Genomic DNA, 22,273 nt, shown 5'->3' on the forward strand with positions numbered 1-22,273 from the left:
CCCACCTGAAGGCCTGTTCTCACTCTTCCTCAGCATATAGCAGCATCTGGGATCTCCAAGACTGAGAACCTGTAGTTCCTGGCCTCCATGCGGCCCAGGGACCCCAGAACCAGCTCTTCCGCGGTACCCAGCAGTCTGTGGTGCCTGAGAGTCGGAACCTGACTCTGGCAGCTCCGCAGGGACCCCAGACCGTGCCCTTTCCTCACCCCCAGGATCGAGGAGCGGTATCCGGTGGCTTCTCACAGTCCAATGCCCGCCTGGAGGTTTCCTTGAGGTCAGCGCAGTCAGCCTTCCCGCGTCCTGCCTCGCCCAGTGCCACTAGCCCCAAGCAGATGCGAGACCCCTTTATTTCCCCAAGTCTTGTGCCCAACAAGTGGTAGCACCCAACAGTTGTCAACTACAGTTGGGGTTTTACAGAGGAAATGTAAAACACATGTAGGATATACAGGGTATCAGGATATTGGGGAAAAGTCCAATAAGAGAATTGGAGTTTTAAGTTAAGTAGGAATCAACAGAGATGGGCAAGTAATGGATGCTTGAGAAGATACGAGGTGGAGGCAGTGTGAGCAGCAAACGCTTCTTAGAGCTCAGGGGAGCAGCGCAGGAGGAAGCAGAAATACAGAGCCCCGTGCAATAAGATTTTGTTGTGTTCTTCCTCCACTCGGGCCAACAAATCTTAAGTGATAGTAGTGTCAGGCACCATAGTGTCTTAATGCATTTTCCGTAGCCGTTAAAAGAATACCTAAGCTGGGTAATTTATAAAGAATGGAAATCATTTTGCTTCGTGATTCTAGAAGCTGAGCATTGGAAGGCATTTCGACTACTGTTGAGGAGCTCATGCTGCTCTGAACTGCAGAGAGAAACTGGACATGTACCAAACAGACAAACCACACACCGTCTTCATTTCACAACAACCCATCTCATGGTTACTAATCCGGTCTCGAGAGAATCAACCGAGTCCCCAGGTGTTAAATTTCCACAACAACTTAATCACCTCTCAAAGGCCACATCTCAAAACGGTTAAAATAGGAATAGAATTCCAACATGAATTTCCTGGAGTATCTCACCCAGTTCAGAGCATGGCACCATGCCCAGGAAGACAATCATAGAAAGGACAAACATGGTTTCCACCTCGCTGCCGTTTGTAGATGGTTAAAGTGCCCATGGAGCAGAGCAGGCAGCGTGGTGTCAAGTGTGCTTCTTAGGTCTTCTGTAGTTGTGTGTTCTCAGTGAGAACAGTGTAGGCTGCAGTTTTCCTTCTGTAACTTGGCCATCTGTATTCCATTCAGCAGGAACGTTTTAGTACAGCTCCCTTCAACTGTGAATATAAACAAAGGTGAAGGAAATGAAGTTGCCATCTGGCAGTTCAGACTTCATGTCAGTGGCCTTCTCGGTGGTCAGATAACACAGGCCTGGCAGGAATTGCCCCGGAGATATGTATGACTGCGAAGAAGTTAGTTTCTCCCTTAGTTAAAGCCCCAGACATGGCAAGGAATTCTGTTCATAGCACTGTCTCAAGAGCATGGGGACATAGTCATGCAACGCTGGCAATTTTCACATGGTTTTCTTCTGTTGCTAAAACTTTTGGGGCATCCTGGGACCAACCTTTCCGTTTATATTTGCCATTCTGTTGCACCCAAGGTTCCAGACTTGATTATATCGCACGGGGAAGTGATTTGTGGAACCAGTCAGTCGATGGCAGCCCATGTTTCTGGCATTTGGTGGTTACTGCTTGAGTTAATCTTGAAGTTGCTTTGGGGGATGTTTTGTGTGATTTGACTTCACAGGTGTGCCAGTGTGTACTGACCCTGTTAGCCGGGCATTTTACTCTCATGTGTCTACTGCAGGAATTCCAGACAGTGAGCTTGGTGGTGACCGTGTAATGGGTCTGTCACATTTCCCTGTTTACTGACTCTGTACTATTTCGGGCAGCACATGGTTAATTCACCATGTTTCATTTGCAGAGCACTCCTAAATCACCATCGTTATGATGTGACCCTAAAAACCAGTCAGTTAGTGAATTTTTGACATAAAGACACTGAAAGAGAAATTTGCATTTAGAGCCTTCACGGGATCCTGATCATAGGTCCTCATGGTTCATTGTCAATGACCGCATTAGCCACACGGGTCTTTGTAGCTGAAAAGACTCGTAGCTCTGGGAACCTCAAAGGCAGTTCACAATACAGCAAGGTCGAGTCTTCACTGGTTGCCCAGTGCCATTTGCCCCTCAACATTCTCTTGCTTGTTTACTGCTGTGTCTCTGACAACTAGGACTTCATCTGGCATGTAAAACATATTAGATATATTTCTTTATTGAATGGATACATATTTTTATCATTTGCTTTAAGATATTTATGCTATGTATTTTTTTAGCCCCAAACACTCTTCTGCTTAATATCTATGTGCTGTAATAGTCCTGTCAATGTAATAGTCCTGTCTTACAGAGGTTTCAACATTCCCGGCTTTCCATAGTTACTTAGTCAGTTGATCTTCAAATTTTAAAACCTTGTTAGCGGTGGTTTGTAGAATCATTTATTTTGGTAGAGCTTTGCGCAGTGTTTTATTAGCTATCCAGTCACATTTTTCTTTTGAAAACAAGACAAGCGTGTGCGCACGTGTGTACTCCCATGTGCTTGTGGAGGCCAGAGTCAACTTCCTGGGTGCATCGCCCGTGGGCCTCATCTGGTAACATCAAATGCCATATCTCAGGAACTGCTGTCACTTTGCTTGAGACAGGTCTCTCACTGGGAGTCAGGCCTTGCTGATTAGTGAGCTGGCTAGCCAGTGAGTCACAGGCGTAAGCCCATCTCTGTCTGACCAGCTGCACCATCAGCCTGCTTTTTAGAATGTGAGTCTGGATGGAGATGGACCTCAAGTCCTGCGCTATAAGGACTTTACGAGCTGAGCTATCTCTTTAGCTCCCTCTGACTTTCATATTTGCCCTCTGTGTATCCTATGTAAACCAAGAAGCCTAGTGGTACAATCTAATCTGCCTTCCCCACCCCACAGCTAATGTTTGGGGTAGGAGAATGTTTCTTAGTTTCTAAGTGACATCTAATATGCCATCTAACCAAAATAAATACAAGGGGAAAGTTTATAGTTAAACCTTGACATTTAATTTTTTTTTTATATATGTACATGTGTACGTGGCATCAGAAAGAGGCATCAGATTCCCCAGCTGTGGTTGGTGATTGTGAACTCCTGACATGGTTGCTGAAAACGAAACTTGGGTTCTCTGGGAGAGCAGTAAGGGCTCCTAAATACTGAGCCGTCTCTAGCCTAAAGTCAGTCTTAACAGACCTTTTCTTTCTATAAGCTTTCTGCCTGTCCCTTGTAAGATCACTTCAGGAGGAAACATTTGTTTATTTTGCATAGATAAAAGGGGGAGCTTTTTGTCCTACTGACACATTTTATTTAAAAAACTCAGGTTCACTTGATTTTAAAGATATTTTATTTTAACCATGTGCATGTGTGTGTGCATAAAAGAGAGACAGAGACAGAGAGACAGAGAGACAGACAGACAGACACACACACATACACACACAAAGAGGAGGACAGCCAGATGTGAGCTCATGGACTGAACTAGGGTCTTTAGTAGGAGCATTCTGTTATTTTAAATGCAAGCCATCTCCAGCCCTGTCCTCGTGTCTTACTCAGGGTTTCTATTCCTGCACAAACATCATGACCAAGAAGCAAGTTGGGGAGGAAAGGGTTTATTCAGCTGACACTTCCCACCTACTGTTGATCACCAAAGGAAGTCAGGACTGGAACTCAAGCAGGTCAGGAAGCAGGAGCTGATGCAGAGGCCATGGAGAGATGTTTCTTATTGGCTTGCTTCCCCTGGCTTGCTCAGCCTGCTCTCTTATAGAACCCAAGACTTCCAGCCCAGGAATGGCACCACCCACAAGGGGCCCTACTCCCTTGATCACTAATTGAGAAAATGCCCCACAGCTGGATTTCATGGAGGCACTTCCCCAACTGAAGCCCCCTTCTCTGTGATAACTCCAGCCTGTGTCAAGTTGACTCACAACCGGCCAGTCCACCCTGTCACTGTGGTTCTGGCTGTACCATCTCCCTTCTCGTTGACGACATAAGCTTTTTGAGGAATGGAAATAACTACACCAGACAAAGCTTATCTTTACAGAGGCCCAGGTGGCCTAGTGTCACCATTTTCTTACTCTTGGGTTTTATTTGTAGGCAAAAAAAAAAAAAAAAAAATTGTACTCATGTCTCAGAATACTTGTATTCATAAATGTAAACATTTTCTGGGACACTTCTATATTAATAACTTTTATTTCAGTGCTTATCCTGCTATATATTCCTTTCCATAAAAATGTAACACTTTAATCTTATTTCTCTTTATATAATTGGTCTTTGTAAATTGGGATTCTGTGAATGAGGATGGAAATTTTATTTTCCAACAAGTCATGTTGCACTCTGTAACACACATGGGATTCTCTCACACATGTGGCTGTACAGACTTTTATAAGTTAAGAGTAAAGCTGAGTTTAGGATGGATGTCTGAAAGCAAAAGTAAACTGAGCAGGACAGACTTCTTGGCTTTTTGCTGTCAGCCTTAAGTCGTCTTAGTATAAACAAAAATACATAAAATACAGCAAGTATAGTGTGCTAATGTGTCCTTGTGCCAGTGTGATGGATAATCCCTGGGCGATGGATAACCCCTGGGCAGTGGATAACCCCTGGGCAATAGATGACCCCTGGGCTATGGATGACTCCTGGGCAATGGAGGACTCCTGGGCAATCATTCTTACATTAATACCACACTCTACAGGGTTATTGGTTACGTTGGACTTTATTCATGATTCTATCTTCATAAAAAGCAAAAAGGCATTACATAATTTTTTTTTTCCGTAAGGTACTCCTGTGCCTAAAGTAAAGGAAAGATATATGAATTTCAATTGCCAGTGTGCACTGACCTGCAATATTTGTATTTCAGGCCAGCTACTCCGGTTAAAAATGTTCCGAGAAGACCATGGGTCGTGGATGACGATGTTCTTCAGCACAATCCTGTTTCTCTTCATCTTCTCTCACATCTATAACACCGTTCTTCTGATGGACGGGAACATGGGGTGAGTCATGGTGTGGTCCACAGCGCCCGTGTGCTGAGGGGTGGTGGGGAAATCTTAGGTCTCGCCCAGGGCTTTCAGGTGTTTGTTATAAACATGTTCCTTCGCAGGTGCCATGCCCTACATAGGGATGATTTGGGTTTGTCTCTCCTATGATATTTAGAACCTTTCTTCTTTTCAGGATGATAGAGGCATTTTACAACACCTATGTTTGTTCCTTATTTTTTGAACCCTTTTTTTTTTTTTGGTATAGCTTGAAGGCCAATACCAATTTTTCTTTAATAGTGAAAGAGTTCTGTGCTTCACTGTGCCTGACTTAATAAAAGTCTTGGATACTTTGATATTGGTAGCCTTTGTTTGTTTGACTTTTTTTTTTTTTTTGTGATATGGTCTAGAAGTGTAGTCCAGGCTGGTTTTGAACTCATGATCCATTCTTGGCGTGGTAGCATAAAACAGTCAAGCTTTTTTTTTGACAGTTTCAGCAGAGAGAAGCTGGGTCCTGTTCAAGGCAGGCTCCCTGGATTAAAGGCCGATGGAGCACCACCATGCTAGCACATCCCAGCAGAAGGGAGATTTGCTGGTAACTGTGTTGTAGATTTTCTTTCAACTTTCTCCAGTTTTCATTGCATACCATAGCCCAGAGGTCAGACTCACAGCACAGGGTCCTTCTAGCTTCGCTTTGCTGAGTTTTAAAAGCAGAACACTGGGAAGGCTGGTCCAACTGGCTTGCGTTCTGGTTAGGTTTTAAAGGCAGTACATTGAAGACTAGTTCAGCTTAAAATCTTAAGCAGTTGACGAGGTAGTAACAAGAAGCTGCTTATGTATCGATTCTGAGATAATTACTAGGGAAGATGTTTGTCTACTCTCCTCACTAGATTACACTCTCTGCCTCTAAGTTACAGGGTTACTAAGATTTTCAGCCATTTCTACAGTGGGAGGCGGTCTGGATGCTGTAATAGAGTTTGGCTTTCAATTCTGAATGCTGAGAGGGAAGCCCATTTTAACATCTTATTTTCTCCCACTTGTAAAGGGCTGACTGGTGACAGAAAAGCACATATTTTACACTGTTTTTACTTTATAGTAGCAAAATCCACGAATGATTCTAGATCAAATGTTTGGGCCTAAGAATACCACTAGAAATGTGTTGTGATTATTTCTTGTACCCAGATAATGCCGCCAGCAATGGCTTTATTTTTGATAGGAGCCACTCGTGTTCCTCAAAATACTCCTCAGATTTTGATCCCGTGCTAACAGTAGGTAGTGAGAGCGAGGACTCAGTAAGGCAGCCAGCGGCCTCTCTGCAAGAGACTTTTGTACTTTCAAAGCACTGGAAGGAGCCTGATAGGCTAACACAGCCCTGTATTCCCAAGCGCCTGGGCGTCCGAGGCTGGAAAACTGTATTCTTATATGGTGCTGCTAAGGTCTGTGTAAAGGATATAAATGAAGATAGAGAGGTAGATTTAAAATTAGTAAATTGAATTCAGTATCGTAATCCCATGCACAGAGGGAAGCGCTCAGGAGCTAAATCAAAAGAATCCTAAAGAGAGCCTTGATCAGGCTTGAGTTGTCTCAGTTCAAACCTCGCACTGAGCCTGTGCAAACAGGGACTTTCATTGACTCCATTTTATGGATCAAGAAATTAAGGATTGCCCCAAATTGAATTCTAATTAACTCCTTATTCGAAGCAATGATAGAGGGGCTGGCCTACTAAGTAGTGAATTCTAAGGATCCATCTCTGAAAGGTTAGCACACATCCCTGTTAGCCTTTTCTGTAGGTTAATTTTCCAAACTGACTTTTATAATCAAAGGAAATAGGAGGTGTGTGTAGTAGCTAAGCTAATGGTTTACAACTGATACATAGTTTCTTACCTTAACCCGAATGCTTTACAATTGATACATAGTGTCTTACCTAAACAGCGGTTCCCTTTTATTCTTAGGTTGAATGCACTAGTAGAGACTATGGAATATTTGAACTCTTATGAGATCCTTGAACTCTTCTGTGACCTGTCTCACATTTGCTGGAAAAGAGCCTTCTTCTGAAAGGATGTCTTTAAAAATGTTATTTGAAAACACACACACACACACACACACACACACACACACACACACACACACACGCACGCACACACGTACACACACAGAGCGACAGAGACGTTGCTTAGATGTACTGTTTAAAAACATCAAATGGCCGCCTGTGAAAGATGCAGTGCCTGCTTTTATCATGTGACCAAGCGAGTGCTTCAAAGCTGGTTGTGAATCTGGTGGACAAGTTAGTTCCTAGAGAAAAGGACATTGATGTACTTCTGGGTATCTGGAGCATTGCTGAATCCCGTGTAGGGCAGGAAATGATCCACGAGGTGAGGAGAGGAGCAGGGGCATGTGGACATCACAGGTACCTGGTGTATGTGGTGTTGCTGCTCATACAAAATACAGGCTTCTTCACAGTGACTCAGCTTTGTGCAGAGGATTCCAATCGGCCCCGGCTTGGCGATGCTTCCAGTGATGCTGGACTAGAGTAGCTGTTCTCAACCTGTGGATCGCCACCCCTGGCGGGGTCAAACGGCCCTTTCACAGGGGTCACCAAAGGCCATTTGAAAACATAGAGATTTACATTATATTTCATAAAAGCAAAATTACATTTATGAGGTAGCAATGAAAATGATGTTATGGTTGGTGGAGTCACCACATATTAGGAACTGTATTTCAGGCTTGCAGCATTAAGAGGGTTGAGAACCACTGGCCAGGACCCAGTCCCAAAGTGTTTCCTGAACCCAGGAAACCCAGGGAACACTAGAACTTAGGTCTAGTTCTTTAGGTCTAGTGTTCTTAGGTCTGGGGCTTTCTTTCCAGACTGGATGCTTCAGGACTACAATGTATGTTGAACCTGTATGGTTCCCGAGATTAAAAACAAAATCCAAACAAAACAAAAATCTCAACTACCTAATCAACCAACCAAAAACCAAACCAAACCAAACCAAAAGAGATGGGGAAGGATATTTTAGCCTGGTGAGCTTTAAAATTTTTCCAATTCAGAACTGAGTATAATTTTAGTGTAGACTGAGGTGCATGATCCCTGGAAACTGAGAACAAGCCCTGGCCAGAACTAAATTGGTAAGAGGTAAATTACGAGGCTCCTGTTTTCCATCCTGAAATAGACACCAACTCCTAAGGTTTTAGGCATCTTTGGGGAATGAACTAAGATGAAGACAAGGGGCCAATGAGCTTGATGGACCCAAAGGGGAGATTTTCAGACTCTCCCACTTCCCAGTACCACGGGAATCATTCCGTGCATTTTATTCTCTGTCTGCTCAACACCTCTCAGCACCGAAATGCTGCCTATGGCAGCAGCTTCAAGAGGACTTAGAGATAAGCTGAGACCCCCTCTCCATGAACGCTGGAGGTTGTAGGTGAGAATCCCAGGCTTGCCTTTAGCATTTTACAAGCAGTTTCTTCTCCCACAGTAGGTTGGACACAGTAATTCTTCTGCTGTACAAACCGTAGAACTGTTGGAAAATATAACACAGCTGGATGGATTTAAAAAAAAAAAAAACATGTGTCAGGCTTATCTTGAGATAGGACAGAGCAAGAGGGAAACCTGTAGAACCTGAATACCTGGGCAGCAAGCCGGTGGGCAGTGCCCCAGGCAGGGCCTTAGAGACTCAGTTCTTGGGTTTTGGCAGAGACTAGAATTGAGGATTTGGGCTATGGGCTGGCTAGTTTTATGTCAACATAACACAAGCTAGAGTCATCTGAGAAGAGGAAATCTAACTGAGAAAATGCCTCTGTAAGATCAGGCTGATGGCAAAACTGTAGGGGTTTTCTTAATTAGTGATTAATAGGGGACGGCCTGGGCTGGTGGCCCCACATTCTATATAAAAGCAGGTTAGGCAAACCATGGGGAGCAAGCCAGTAAGCAGCACCCCTCCATGGTCTCTGCATCAGCTCCTGCCTCCAGGTTCCTGCCCTGTGTGAGTCTCTGCCTTGACTCTCTTCAGTGATGAACTGTGATATGATAGAGGAAGTGAAATAAACTTTCTCAAGTTGCTTTTGGCCACGGTGTTTCATCACAGCCATAGAAACCCTAAGTAAGACAGGTTGGGAATGAGTAATTAGAAGTCCTGATGTTGAAAGAGTCTGCCTGGGGCAGCACTAAGAGCGACATGGCATGCTGTGTGGGTCAAAGTTCTTCCAGAGAACTCATAGCCAGGGTCTGGGGTTTTAATAGAGATTTTTAAAGAGTTTGAGCCCATGTTACAGCCATGGCTATTTTCTTTGACCAACTTCAGAGTCTGGTGCTCCCCTCACAGTGTCTTGCAGATTTCCCAGTTTGTTGTACAGAACAGCTTAGTGCCAGCCTGCCTCACCTCCTGTGCACTTTGGCTTCTGTGAACTTTTCCTTTGAACCAAAATTGTGTTAATGCATCTTTCAATTAAAATAACCAATGCTCAGCCAGGCGGTGGTGGCACACGCCTTTAATCCCAGCACTTGGGAGGCAGAGACGGGTGGAGTTTTGAGTTCGAGGCCAGCCTGGTCTACAGAGCGAGTTCTAGGACAGCCAGGGTTACACAGAGAAACCCTGTCTTGGAACAAAACAAACAGACAAACAAACAAAAACCCCAAAAAACAAAAAAACAAAACAAAACCCCAAAAAACAATGCTCTGAGAATGCTGCCTGGCTCACATTATGAGGGTAGGGTAGTGGAGGTAGGGATGGGAGGGTTGGTGGGGCTGCAGCCACTCCAGTGAGGTTTTGCTTTAGAATAGTAGGTGCACATTTTCTGCCATTGGCCTAGCTATCTCTTAGGGGAGAAAAGGAGAAACACTCAGTAAAAGGAGAGTAGCACTCATCCGCACCAGAAAGAACACGAGTGTTTGCAGCCTCGGCACGCTGGTGTGCATTGTTTAAACACTGGACCAAGCCCTGGAAAAGGCAGGAATGAAGAAAGCTGTGCTCCAAAGTCCAGACCTACATCTTAATGATTAGAAAACTGAGCAGGAAGCAAAAGGCTGCTAGGATGCTTAGCATTCGGGTATTTCAAACACCCTTCTTCCCAATTGCTGCCTGTCCCACTGGTCACTCCCCAGTCCCTCTTCCACAAGAGTCCCCAAGTTCCATTTGCATCTGCTTCAATCAGTTGCTGGGTGGCATTAAGAGTGACAGGGATTGGTGCTTGCCCATGGGATGGGTCTCAAATTGGCTTGTTTATTGGTTGGCCATTCCCTCAGTCTTTGCTCCATTCCCTGTCCCTGCATTTCTTATAGACAGGATAAATTTTGGGTTGAAAGCTTTGTGGGTGGGTTGGTTGGTGTCCCTGTTGCTCCACTGGAGTTCTTAGCAACAGCAGGTAGCCTCTTCAGGTTCTATATCCCAACTGCTGTGAGTCTCAGCTAATGTTACCCCCACTGATTCCTGTGAGCCTCCCTGATCCCAGGTCTCTCTGGAATGTGAGATAGCCCCTTCCTAACCCCTGCCAGCTGCAGATTTCCATTACTCCTCTGGCCCTCTGGCCCTCTCTCCTGTCCCTCCCCAAACCTGATCTTGTCCCCCATTCCCTTCCCTGTTTCCTCTCCATCCACTTCCCTCCCTCTACCTGCCTCCTATAACTGTTTTGTTCCCCCTTCTAAGTGAGATTCAAGCATCCTTGCTTGGGCCTTCCTTCTTGTTTACCTTCTTTGGGTCTGTGGAGTATAGTGTGGGCATCCTGTATTTTATGGCTAATATCCACTTACAAGTGAGTACATACTATGTATGTCCTTTTGGGTCCGGGTTACCTGACTCAGTATGATGCCCTCAAATTCCATCCATTTGCCTGCAAAATTCATGATATATTTGTTTTTAATGGCTGAGTAGTATTCCATTGGGTAGATGTACCACATTTTCTTCATCAATCCTTCAGTTGAGGGGTATCTAGGTTGTTTCCATTTCTGGCTATTACAAATAAAGCTTCTATGAACACAGTTGAGCAAATGTTCCTGGTATCTCTTGGGTATAGGCCCAGGAGTAGCACAACTGGGTCTTGAGGTAGAAGTATTCTTAGTTTTCTGAGAAACTGCCAAATTGATTTCCAAAATAATTGTACAAGGTTGCACTCCCACCAACAATGGAGGAGGGTTCCTCTAGTTCCACATCCTCGCCAGCATGTGCTATCACTTGAGATTTTTATCTTAGCCATTTTGACATGTGTAAGATGGAATCTCAGTGTTGTTTTGATTTCCATTTTTATCAGAGAACTCCTAAAACTGATAAATACTTCAGCAAAGTGTCTGGAAACAAAATTAACTAAAGAAAATAATCAGTATCTGTCCTTTATACAAACGATAAACAGGCTGAGAAAGAAATTAGAGAAAAAAAATATCCTTTTTACAATCGCCATGAATAATGCAAAATATAAAATATCTTGTTGTAACTCTAACCAAGCAAATGAAAGACCTGTATGACAAAAAAAGAGCCACTGGAGGGCAGCAAAAGACACGTTTTTAGTGCTAGTTGTTAAAGGGAGTAAGGTTAGTATTTTTCTACCAGGAAAAGGGAGGAGAGAGAATGGTTAGAAGTAAATGGAGAAACTATGTCCAAAGTGCATGGTGTGCACATGACGGTATTACCACCCAGCCTTCCACAGCTGATGCACGCTAACAAGGTGCTTCTAACAGCTGAGAGATAACCACACAAAACAGAGAAATCTGCCCTTTCCTGAGTTCGTGAAACATGATGTTGACATTTTTTGTCTGTTTTATTGTCAGAGAAGTTTTCTTAATTAAAATATAATTATAGCACTCCCCCTCCCTTCCCTCCTCCCATCCCCTTCCATCCCCTCACTCCTCAAACTGATGGTTTCATTTTCTTTATTATTGCATATATATGTATATATATGCATAAATATATATGAAACCTGCTGAGTCTGTTTATTGTTGCTTGTGTGTACGGTTTTAGGGGTGACCACTTGGTATTGGATATCCACTTAGGATGCTTACCCCGGGTTAGGCAAATTCTCCCCCTCAACTCTTTACTTACCTCAAGCTCTTTGTCTAGGACCTGGCATTGCCTGAGGTTTTCCTCTTGTGTTAGAATATCTTTTTATATTGTCATTGTGCAGGTCTTGTGTAGGCATTCACATGGTTGAAATATGTATGGGGGCAGCATCCTTGTCGCTTCTAGTAGTGACGGCGTCACAAGAGGAATTCTGGTCTGGCTTGTATAATTTTTGTGTGCACGTCTATAAGTGTGCACCCTACGGGTGCTCAAAGAGGCCAGAACTCTTAGCTCCCTGGATCTGGAGTTACCGTGAATCTGCCTATGATCATTAGAAACTGAATTCAGATTCCCTGTAAAAGCAGTGTGAGCATTCCCTGAACCATCTCCCCAGCCCCCAGGGAACTTTTTGATGAAATTTACATAGCAAACTCTAATGCAAGTTCTTTTGTGTGATGTGCTTGGCCCTCATTAGGATCTAGGACAGACTCCTATGACAATATTTACAAACACATGCATGCAAATATGTTCACATGTTTATAGACTTGCTCCGGCCTTATGAAAACAAATACTGTGTGTACCACCGAAGAAACCAGGCCCCTACTCTCAGAAAGCGCTCACAGCGAACAGGGCACTGTGCAGGGCAGGCTACTAAGCTGGTGTGTGTGCAGTGGATCACAGAGAAAATCTTCAGGTTTTTGTTGTTATTGTTTTTTCCAGGTAGTTTAAAATATATGTACTAATATATAAATAGAGATTAAATATAGCATAAGGAAGAGCTCAGGGGGACAAAGACAAAGATGTAAGGATTTTGAAAGTCTTCATGTATAAGGTATAACCAGAAATGCTGGCACCATGAGGATGGGATAGCCCCTCCCTCTCTCTTCGCCTCCTTCCTGTGATGCTTTGGTGAGGAACTACACGGAGACCTAATCTGCTCAGTGTGGTGGGTGCTGGAGGAGGTGAGAAGTGACAAGGGCCACTGACTAGGAGTCTCAGAATCATGTGGCTGTGTCTAGAGAGGCAACCCAAACACGCAAGAATGGGCAAGGAGGATAGATGAGGGAGACAGAGAGGACTGGGATGCAGGGAGAGATTGTCCAGGGTCTCCTGCTGCTTAGATCCCAAGCTCACCTGACCTGCCTCAGCCCTGAGACTCTTCTGTAACTTCATTCACCCACCCACCCACTCCAGCCTCCCTGCCTTCGAATTCCACCAAACTGGGGCATCGAGCCTTCACAGGACCAAGGGCCTCTTCTCCCATTGATGCCAGACAAAGCTATCCTCTGCTACATATATGGCTGGAGCCATGAGTCCCTCCTTGGTTGGTGGTTTAGTCCCTGGGAGCTCTGGGGGGTCTGGTTGGTTGCTATTATTGTTCTTCCTATGGGTTTGCAAGCCCCTTCAGCTCCTTCAGTCCTTTCTCTAGCTCCTTCATTGAGGACCCCACGATCAGTTCAATGGTTGGCTACGAGCATCCACCTCTGTATATGTCAGGCTCTGGCAGAGCCTCTCAGGAGACAGGTATATCAGGCTCCTATCAGCATGCCAAGGAGTCTCAGAAGGATGTGTGTGTGTGTGTGTGTGTGTGTGTGTGTGTGTGTGTGTGTGTGTGTAGAGAGAGAGAGATGGCTCAGCTATTAAGCACACTTATTTCTCTTGCTGTGGACCCAGGCTTTGATTCCCAGCATCTACATGATGGCATAACCACATGCAACTCCTGTTCCAGGGGATGCAATGCCTTTTTATGGCTCCCGTGGACACCAGGCCGGCGGGCGTACACATATGCACAGAGGCTGGGAGTCACCGCTGACTGTCTTTCTCATTCACTGTCTACTTTAGTTTTTGAGACAAGGTCTCCTCACTGAACCCAAAACTCACCAATTCCTCTAGACTGTCTGGCCAGCAAGACCCCGTCTCCACCTCCTGGGTGCTGGGATTACAGGCATGTGCCCCTGTGCACAGCATTTTCTGAGGGCTGGGAATCTGAACCTGGCTCCTCAGACTTGAGCATTAAGCACTTTATTAATGGACCCATCTCTTCAGCCTCCCCTTCACTGTTCTAAAAGATACTTTTAAGCAACAGATAAAACGCATGAAAGCTTATGGAGTACAGAGGGATATTTCATAAGAGATCTAGTCACTCCTCCTCTGAAGCAGGGCCGGGGGCCAGGTTTGTGGTTTTCACTCTCAAGCACAATGATCTTTATTTGTTGCTTTCGAGTGGAAGATTGCTTGGCCAGCCACCGTCATAGACGGCAAAGCTTCCTTCTGAGGGGACGCCCGTCTCTTTGTCTTTAGGACTGCTAAGTCTACTTGGAGAAATGGTCAGAGGAAAAAAAAAAAAAAAAAAGAAATGGTCTTCAGGAATGCCTAGCTTTTTGTACCATGAGTCGTGATAGACTTAAGCACAGTAAAGGCTATTGATTTGAGTTGTGATGGGTTAGGACCCCCCCTCCCAATTTCCCAAAAGTAGCTAATAGAGCATTGAAGTTAGGATGAGGAGAGGGCGGGGTCTGGGCCTTGCTGGGAGGCTTCACTGGGCAGCCGGTGCATGGCTGACTGCAAATTCTGCTCGAGTGGTGCTTTAAATCATTTGTTGGCTTCATTCTTAATTAGGCTAAATACTGACTGGCTCGTACAATTAATTCACAATAATAGCAACATTCATTACTGAGGCTGCAAGTAAGGGCTAACGCTGATGGCTGAGACTGGGCTGCTGGGCTGAAAAATGGATTGAAGGGCTAAGTCTGGTCAATAGAGTTGATATTACAGGGCACAGAGAAAGGGAGGGGAGCAGGGAGGAAGGTAAAGAGGAGAGAGAGAGGAAAGGGGACTGGCAGAAGGGACTGCCTGAGCATGAAGCGGATTTGATAGGAAAAATTCACAGTAGGGCAGCTTAGTTTTCCATTACTTGATTTTGACTGTACAAAGAAAGGCAGACAGTACAGGCTATGCCGGCTACTCCCAAGCCCAGCTAGTGGTGTCCGAATCAATGACTTCTTACAGAATTATCGAGAAACACAATCAATGCTGTGTTCTTGTTACTCCAGAGTCCACACTGGCTTGGCCAGAGTGAGACATGTTCTGGGATCGCTGTTCATCACTGCCTACTGGAATCTCCTTAAAGATAGGGGTTCACTCTAGTTCAGGGTGGCCTGGCATTCAGTAGGCAGCCGGGCTCGGTTTTGAATTCTTAGACAATCAAAAGTGTCTCAAGTTCCCAAGTGTTGTTGAGATTACATGTGTGAGCCTCCATGCCTGAAAAGTTCTGATCCAGAAAACAGGATCTGGTGAGGGATGCGTCTTAGCTAGCTCCTGGTGTAGTACTGTGGGGGATTTACAGCGGAATAGTGGGACCCACCCTAGCTAGAGCTGCTGTGGCAATGAGACCACGTGTGCAGACCAGTTGCTCTAATGTTGCCTATGAAGCAACCGTTAAGGATTGATAAGGGTTAGTTTCTCATCATAACAGTAAAGAAAGGATTTCAGTTGCCTTCTCAGCATGCTGGCTCTTAGAAAACATTGGTTTCTATAAACATGATAGCAGAAATATCACACTGGTCAATGGGATAACATGACCTTACTTACTCAATCATTTATCTCAGTGTGTGGGGTCAAACCTAAGGCCATAGCAAATGAGAACATAGACAAGTGGGCCACACCTCCTGGGACTGGAAAGATTACGTTAATTGCAAAATATTACTGCTATTAGGAAGGTGAAACAATTATTCCTAATTCATATAAAACTTCCCAAGTGAGCACGAGACATCTGTAGGTTTCACCGAACAGGAGCTTTTGTGCCTGTTTGTATGACCTAACATGGCTGACTTATGGGAGCATGGCACTGTCTGGGCTGCGGCTGTAGCAGGTGTTTGTGAGCAGGCATGAGCTGCCCTTATTTTCTGCCCATGAAAACAAACAAATGCAGTCATTATGATTTTTAAGGGAAAAATATGCATACAGCAGGCCACTGAGTGGTTGCTTGGTAATTTTAATAAATTGAAGAGAGAAGGAAAATCTGACAGACTTAGGATCATGTAAGTGGATTGTGTAGCAGGCTGTGTGTGTCTCTGTATGTCTGTGTGTGTGTCTGTGTGTGTGTTATCCACAGTCATATAATAACGAGTGTCTTTCCATTCCATCTCAATTTCTGCTTCCTGGTGACAGACAGAAAATGACTACTTTTTAGTTATGGAAAGTTGATGCATATTTTATAGCCAAAGGCTCAAGACTTACCAAAATTATATAGTCTAATTCAGCAAATTAATGAGACAGCCCCATACCATCTGTGAAAGTGACATTTCTGTGATGAGTTAACACATTTGTCCTCTATTAACCCCACAATAACTCTGGATTGATGAGAAGCAAGAACTGGTTTTATTAACACAGCATTTCATTATTTATATATATTCTTTGCTAAGGTTATGTCAACTGTAGCAGAGTTGAATGCAGTATTCTGGAGACGGAGCCTACCCTCTTCCACTGTGTGTCTCTATCTTGGTAAACTGTGGTGAGTGGTCCGTTTGCCTCAAGGTCAGAGTCACCATGGCACTGACTAGCCTCTCCCCATTCATCCTCCTGTCACCTACTTCCAGGGCACCCTGATGATCTCTTTTCAATGTTTTTTCTGGAGAAGCATGTGTCCCTAACATAATTGAATGTTATTGTTACAGGACATGATGCTAAAGGACCTGTGTGGCTTTAGAAATTGAGCACTAAAAAATCTGATTTAAGCCAGACGTTAAATAATAGTCTCTCCTAGTTTTTAAAATGACCCACTTATTTGGGTCATTAACAATAAAACTCAATAAAATAGAGATTAAATGATAAGACTGATGCACTTTTTGTAGCATTCCAAGTTTTCTTTCTGTCTCCTGAAGATACATACTTCAGAAGATTAGGCTGTGGTTTCCAGCTGTGTTATAAAGCACAGATCGTTCAGTGTTCTCTGGAGCAAGACGGAAGGGTATGTGTTTATGACATAAAATGTTTATATCCTGTGAGCTAAGTGTTAATAGGTTTGAATACTTCTTTTTTGAGGTACTTTAGTCCAGGTTAGCACCGAATGCATGTTAATCTCTTGCCTACCCTTCCTGGGTGCTGGGAGTGTTAACATGCTTCTAGATTATCCATATGCTATTCTCTCTCTCCCTCTCTCCCTCTCTCCCTCTGTGCTATGCCCAGCCAGCAAGGGATTCAGACTCAGGTCCTGATGCCTTTTGCAGTAGACGCCTCACTTTCTGAGCCATCTCTCTAAACCTCCAGATACTGTTTTGTACCGATGTATATCTCACCCATAAAACATTACAAAACATGCTATGAAAACGCATATTATGTAATAACCTATCACTTATAACTATATGTTTGTAACATCTATTGCTAGGTGATTATAGTGGTTAATTTTCATTGTCAAGTTGATAAGGTTTAGAATTGCTCTTGAAACAAACCTCTGGGCACGATGGGGAGTTCTCTAGTTAAGGTTAATTGAGGTGGGAAGATTCAACCTAAATGCAGGCAGTCCTATTTCATGGGCTGAGCTTCAGGAACAAATACGAAGGAGAAAACGAACTGAGCGCTAGTGTTCATGGCTGTGTGCTTCCGAACAGTGGGCTCCACGTGACTAACCGACTCGTGTTAATTCCTCATACTTCCCTTGGTATGGCGTGTTGTATGTTTTAGAACTAGAGGCTCACAGCCATTCATCGATCTGAGTACAGGGTCCCCAGTGAAGGAATTAGAGAAAGGACCAATGGAGCTGAGGGGTTTGTAGCCCCTTAGGATGAACAACAACATGAACTAACTAGTACCCTCGGAGCTCCCAGGGTCTCAACCACCAACCAAGGACTGCACATGGAGGGGTCTGATTGTTCAGGCAGCATGTGTATGGTAGAGGATTGCAAAGTCAATCATCAATAGGAGGAGAGGACCTCGGCCCTTTTAAGGTTCTGAGCCCCGGTGTCGGGGATTGCCAGGGCCAGAAAGTGGGAGAGGGCGGGGTGGCAGGCATGGGGAAGGGGGAGGCAACAGGGGTTTGGTTTTGTTGTTTTTGTTTGTTTCTTTGTTTTTTGGAGGGGAGAATGGGAATGGAGAAATTCGCATGTAAATAAAGAAAATATCTAAAATAAATAAATAAATTAAAAAAAAAAGAACTATGTGCCAAAATAAACTCATCCTTTCTTAAGTTGCTTTTGTTAAGATGACAAACAAATGATTAAGGCAGTGCTCCAAACTATTTATTGATAAAAGCATCATCGTATTTGTATCGAGAGGTTGATATGCAAGCTTCACTCTAAGTTCCAAGGTGAGTCACCATTGCTAAAGAGGAGGGACTGTGAAGACACCTCTGCACTTTACAGAGACATCACAACCAAGCCCTCGGATGGAACTGGAAGGTGGTCAGACTCACACAGGAGAGGTCGTAAGGCAGTAGGTCTTTTGGGCTCCTATTGAATGTGGCTCCACAGAAAGAAGAGACAACTAGGAGAGTCCAGCTTCTGAGACATTTTCAGTGTCTGGGGAAGGTACCTTTTATATTTCACTTACGGCATCTGGAAGAGTCATCTTCTGGCAAGTGTTTGAAAATTCAAAGACAAGTAAGGAGGCTGGGTGTGTGTAGCTGTTTGGTGACGAGATTCCAAGAGTTTGCTAACTCCCCCAGACCCTTCAGGCTGGGATGATGCTCTGCTCTAGCCTTTCTCCTTACAATTCCCAGACAGGCTGAGAGCTCTTGACACTGCTCATCACTCGGGGCCTGGCCTCACCAGTTTAAAAAAACACAGACTTTTGGGTACCAAATTTGCACATGAATCACCAGTTACAGTGTAAAGAGGGAGCCCTTCTCCCCTGCACCCATCAATCCACTGTGTGTTCAGGTGCCTCAGGAAGTGGGGCATGGAACTGTGTTGTTATGCTAGACAATGAATGTTGATGGGTCAAAAGGATGAGACAAGACTCCACAGCTAAGGGCTCTGGGTCTAGGCTGTAGTTATAGCCTTGACGCCTGGATCACTTAGGAATGAAGACGATGGCAGTTATGCATTTTGAAGAGTTGAATTAACCTTCTTACCCTTCCCTCCTAAGCCAGTTAATAATATTCACACATAATATGTTATAAGTTATGGACCCCAAATTAAAAGCCATTTGAAGTACATGTTTCAGAAGTAAAAAAATAAATAGGAGACATCCAAATATAAACTTGAAAGTAAGATATACAAGTCAGGATATGGTAGATTGTACCCCAATAGCAACTCTAAAGATTTTGTGACTCCTAGCTACAGTATATTTTCATTATGAGCCAGTTAGAGGCTCCTGCTCATAGGTCATCATTTGCCCATGGGGTCTACACTGAAATTGTGGCTGTTGTGTGGGAATCCCAGAGAAGTGATTAAATATTCATCCTTGAAGTGACATTCAACACTTAACTCATGACTCAAATTAGAATGATCTGGTCCATAGCAGGGGCCTGGGATAGGAGAAAATGTATAGGCAGATGGTTCTGAAGTCCTCATATCCATGGTCTGACATAAACTCATGGGTGCATTTCACACCAAAATCTAATTCTCATTTATCTGTATATGGTGATAACATCAGATGGTCATGCAAGACAAATACATGTGCCACAACTGACAGAAGAGAGGTCTGTTCCATAGAAGTAAGGTAATATGGCCAGAGTGCACGGGCTCAGGGCTCTGCAGCTACCGTAACGCTGATTTGGTGAACGTCTTCACTCTGATTGGCACTTCCCTGCCATACTTTGAATACATGCTCAGGTTAACAGAAATAGATGAGCCAAATTAGTAATTCACAAAACCCCTCATCCAGTGGTCCCTGTAAACAAATGGATGAGATCTGTGTGATAGGTCAGAACAAAAAATAAAGAGTGCCCCGCATACTTTGTTTGCTTTGAAAATGAAGTGAGCCATGAACAGGAGATTTGGATCAATTAGAATAGAAAATCCAACTGAGATTGAACATAGGGCATGCTGTCTGGTTACCTTGGCAACTTAGCTCCCCTTCCTGGGCTACTGTTGGTTCAGCGTGAGTCAGGAAATAATTGGAGGTAGAGAGGCATGTGTGCGAGTTAACTCCTACTACTGGGAAGGTGAGGGAGGCATTTGCTGAAGGCCAAGGATGACGTCATAAAGGGAAGGTTGTGAATAAACAAAAATGAGAGCAATGTCATTTAAACAATATCCTCCCTGAGGCCTGGCTTTTATATCCTAAGGTGATACGAAAACTTCTAAGGGAGAAAAGCAAGCAATAATCCTATCCAGCTGTCCACACAGAAGGAAGGACATGGGCTGGCCTGCTGTCCACACAGAAGGAAGGACATGGGCTGGCCTGCTGTCCACACAGAAGGAAGGACATGGGCTGGCTTGCCAGGGGCTGATTTAAGTATGTGGCTCTCCTCCCTAGTGTCAGTAGGAGAGAGATGAGGAGGGAAGTGGATGCCCTGGGGGTCCCTATATCTTGGCCTTCAAATGCACTGAATATAGGCGGATGGTTATAACTAGTTTCTGGCAAAGTAGTTTTAATAGAGACCATTAGAGCAAGGTTACTCTGAGATGAAAAGAACCATTTGAAGTGATAATTAGTAACATAATAAATTAATAATGAAAGTGTGTTGACAGACATAAAGAAATGCATAATAAGCATGGACACTCATAAATGTCCACTGTGACTGACAGGAGAGTCACAGGTTATGGATTAGCTGGCCAACTTCATGGCACTTTCTGTGCCTCTCACTGAAGTTTATGAAAATAAAAACTGCTCTGTTTTGCTTAAGGCAAACTTGTCAGGACCTGTGGTTTTTGCCTCAGCTTTCAATATAAGTAGGCGCTCAGGAGTAATTTGATGGTGCAGTTGCCAGCATCCGAGATGGCCCCAGTGCTGACTTCCACCTCTTCTTCCTTCCACTGCTTCAACACAGACTGATAGAAGCTGAGGACACCTGGCCTCGAACTCCCAGACATCTGTCTGTGTCTGCCTCCCCAAGTGTTGGGATCAAAGACTTGCACTGCCACCCCAGGCCTGATTCACTGTCTTTTAAAATAGGGCGTTTGTGTCATGAAAATATGAAGAAAGAAGCACCCATCCAGAATGGCTGGAGAATTTCTGTAGAAAGTGCACAGATATGTTCTCCTCAACTCCTGTAGTGATTTTGTTTGCTGCCCGACGTTCTTCTGAATCTTATCTGCTCTGCTGATGGCATGAAGCGTCACAATTCTACAGATATAAATGGACGATGGGCCGAGAACTCGTCTCAGGCGCAGGGGTGTCTTATGGCGTTCACTGGGACCGATCTTCCCACTGAGGAATTTTTCCCTGGGAGACTTTGTCTTAGTTGAGGGTTCCAGTCCTGCGATGAAACACCATAACCAAAAAGTAAATTGGGAGGAAAGAGTTCATTCAGCTTGCACGTTCACATTACTGTTCATCATGCAAGGAAGTCAGGACAGCAAGTCAAGCAGGGCAGGAAGCTGGAGGCAGGAGCTGATGCAGAGGCCACGGAGGCAGGAGCTGATGCTGAGGCCATGGAGGCAGGAGCTCATGGGGAGGCCACGGAGGCAGGAGTTGATACCGAGGCCACGGAGGGATCCTGCCTAGCTCCACATGGCTTGCCCAGCTTCCTTTCTCATGGAACCCAGGATAACCAGCCCAGGATGGCACCACCCAGAGTTGGGCTGGGCCCTCCCTGCTTGATCACTATTTAAGAAAATGCTGTACAGCTGGATCTCATAGAGGCATTTTCTTTCTTTCTTTTTTTAAAGATCTATTTATTTATTTTATGTATATGAGTACACACTGTAGCTGTACAGATAGTTGTGAGCCTTCATCTGGCTGTTGGGAATTGACTTTTAGGACCTCTGCTCACTCCGGTCAGCCTCACTCACTCCGGTAGACCCCATTCGCTCAGTCCCTGCTCGCTCCAGCCCAAAGATTTATTAATTATATTATAAACAAGTACACTGTAGCTGTTTTCAGACGCACCAGAAGAGGGCATCAGATCTCATCACGGGTGGCTGGGATTTGAACTTAGGACCTTTGGAAGAGTAGTCAGTGCTCTTAGCTGCTGAGCCATCTCGCCAGTCGAGAGGCATTTTCTTTTTTCTTTTTCTTTTTTTTAAACTTTTATTGCATTATGATGATTTCAATTTATCTGAATATGTTAACATTTAAAAACATATTTTAAGTAAATAGAATTAAATCACA

At 44.3% G+C, this 22,273-nt stretch overlaps 1 protein-coding gene and 1 long non-coding RNA gene across 2 annotated transcripts in view; both read left to right on the plus strand.

The window, feature by feature from the left end:
• Tmem117 (transmembrane protein 117) overlaps positions 1-22,273 on the plus strand; it is a 471,810-nt gene that overhangs the window by 79,557 nt on the left and 369,980 nt on the right. The window contains exon 3 of the mRNA XM_031353693.1: positions 4,958-5,090. Coding sequence (XP_031209553.1) covers positions 4,958-5,090 — 133 coding nt within the window. The remainder of the gene's footprint in view (positions 1-4,957; positions 5,091-22,273) is intronic.
• Positions 19,984-21,453, plus strand: LOC116078459. Its single transcript, XR_004113556.1, has 2 exons — positions 19,984-20,455; positions 20,991-21,453. It is a non-coding gene; the product is annotated as an uncharacterized LOC116078459 (long non-coding RNA).

The sequence above is a fragment of the Mastomys coucha genome, unplaced genomic scaffold, assembly GCF_008632895.1.
Source record: "Mastomys coucha isolate ucsf_1 unplaced genomic scaffold, UCSF_Mcou_1 pScaffold11, whole genome shotgun sequence".
Classification (NCBI taxonomy): Eukaryota; Metazoa; Chordata; class Mammalia; order Rodentia; family Muridae; genus Mastomys; species Mastomys coucha.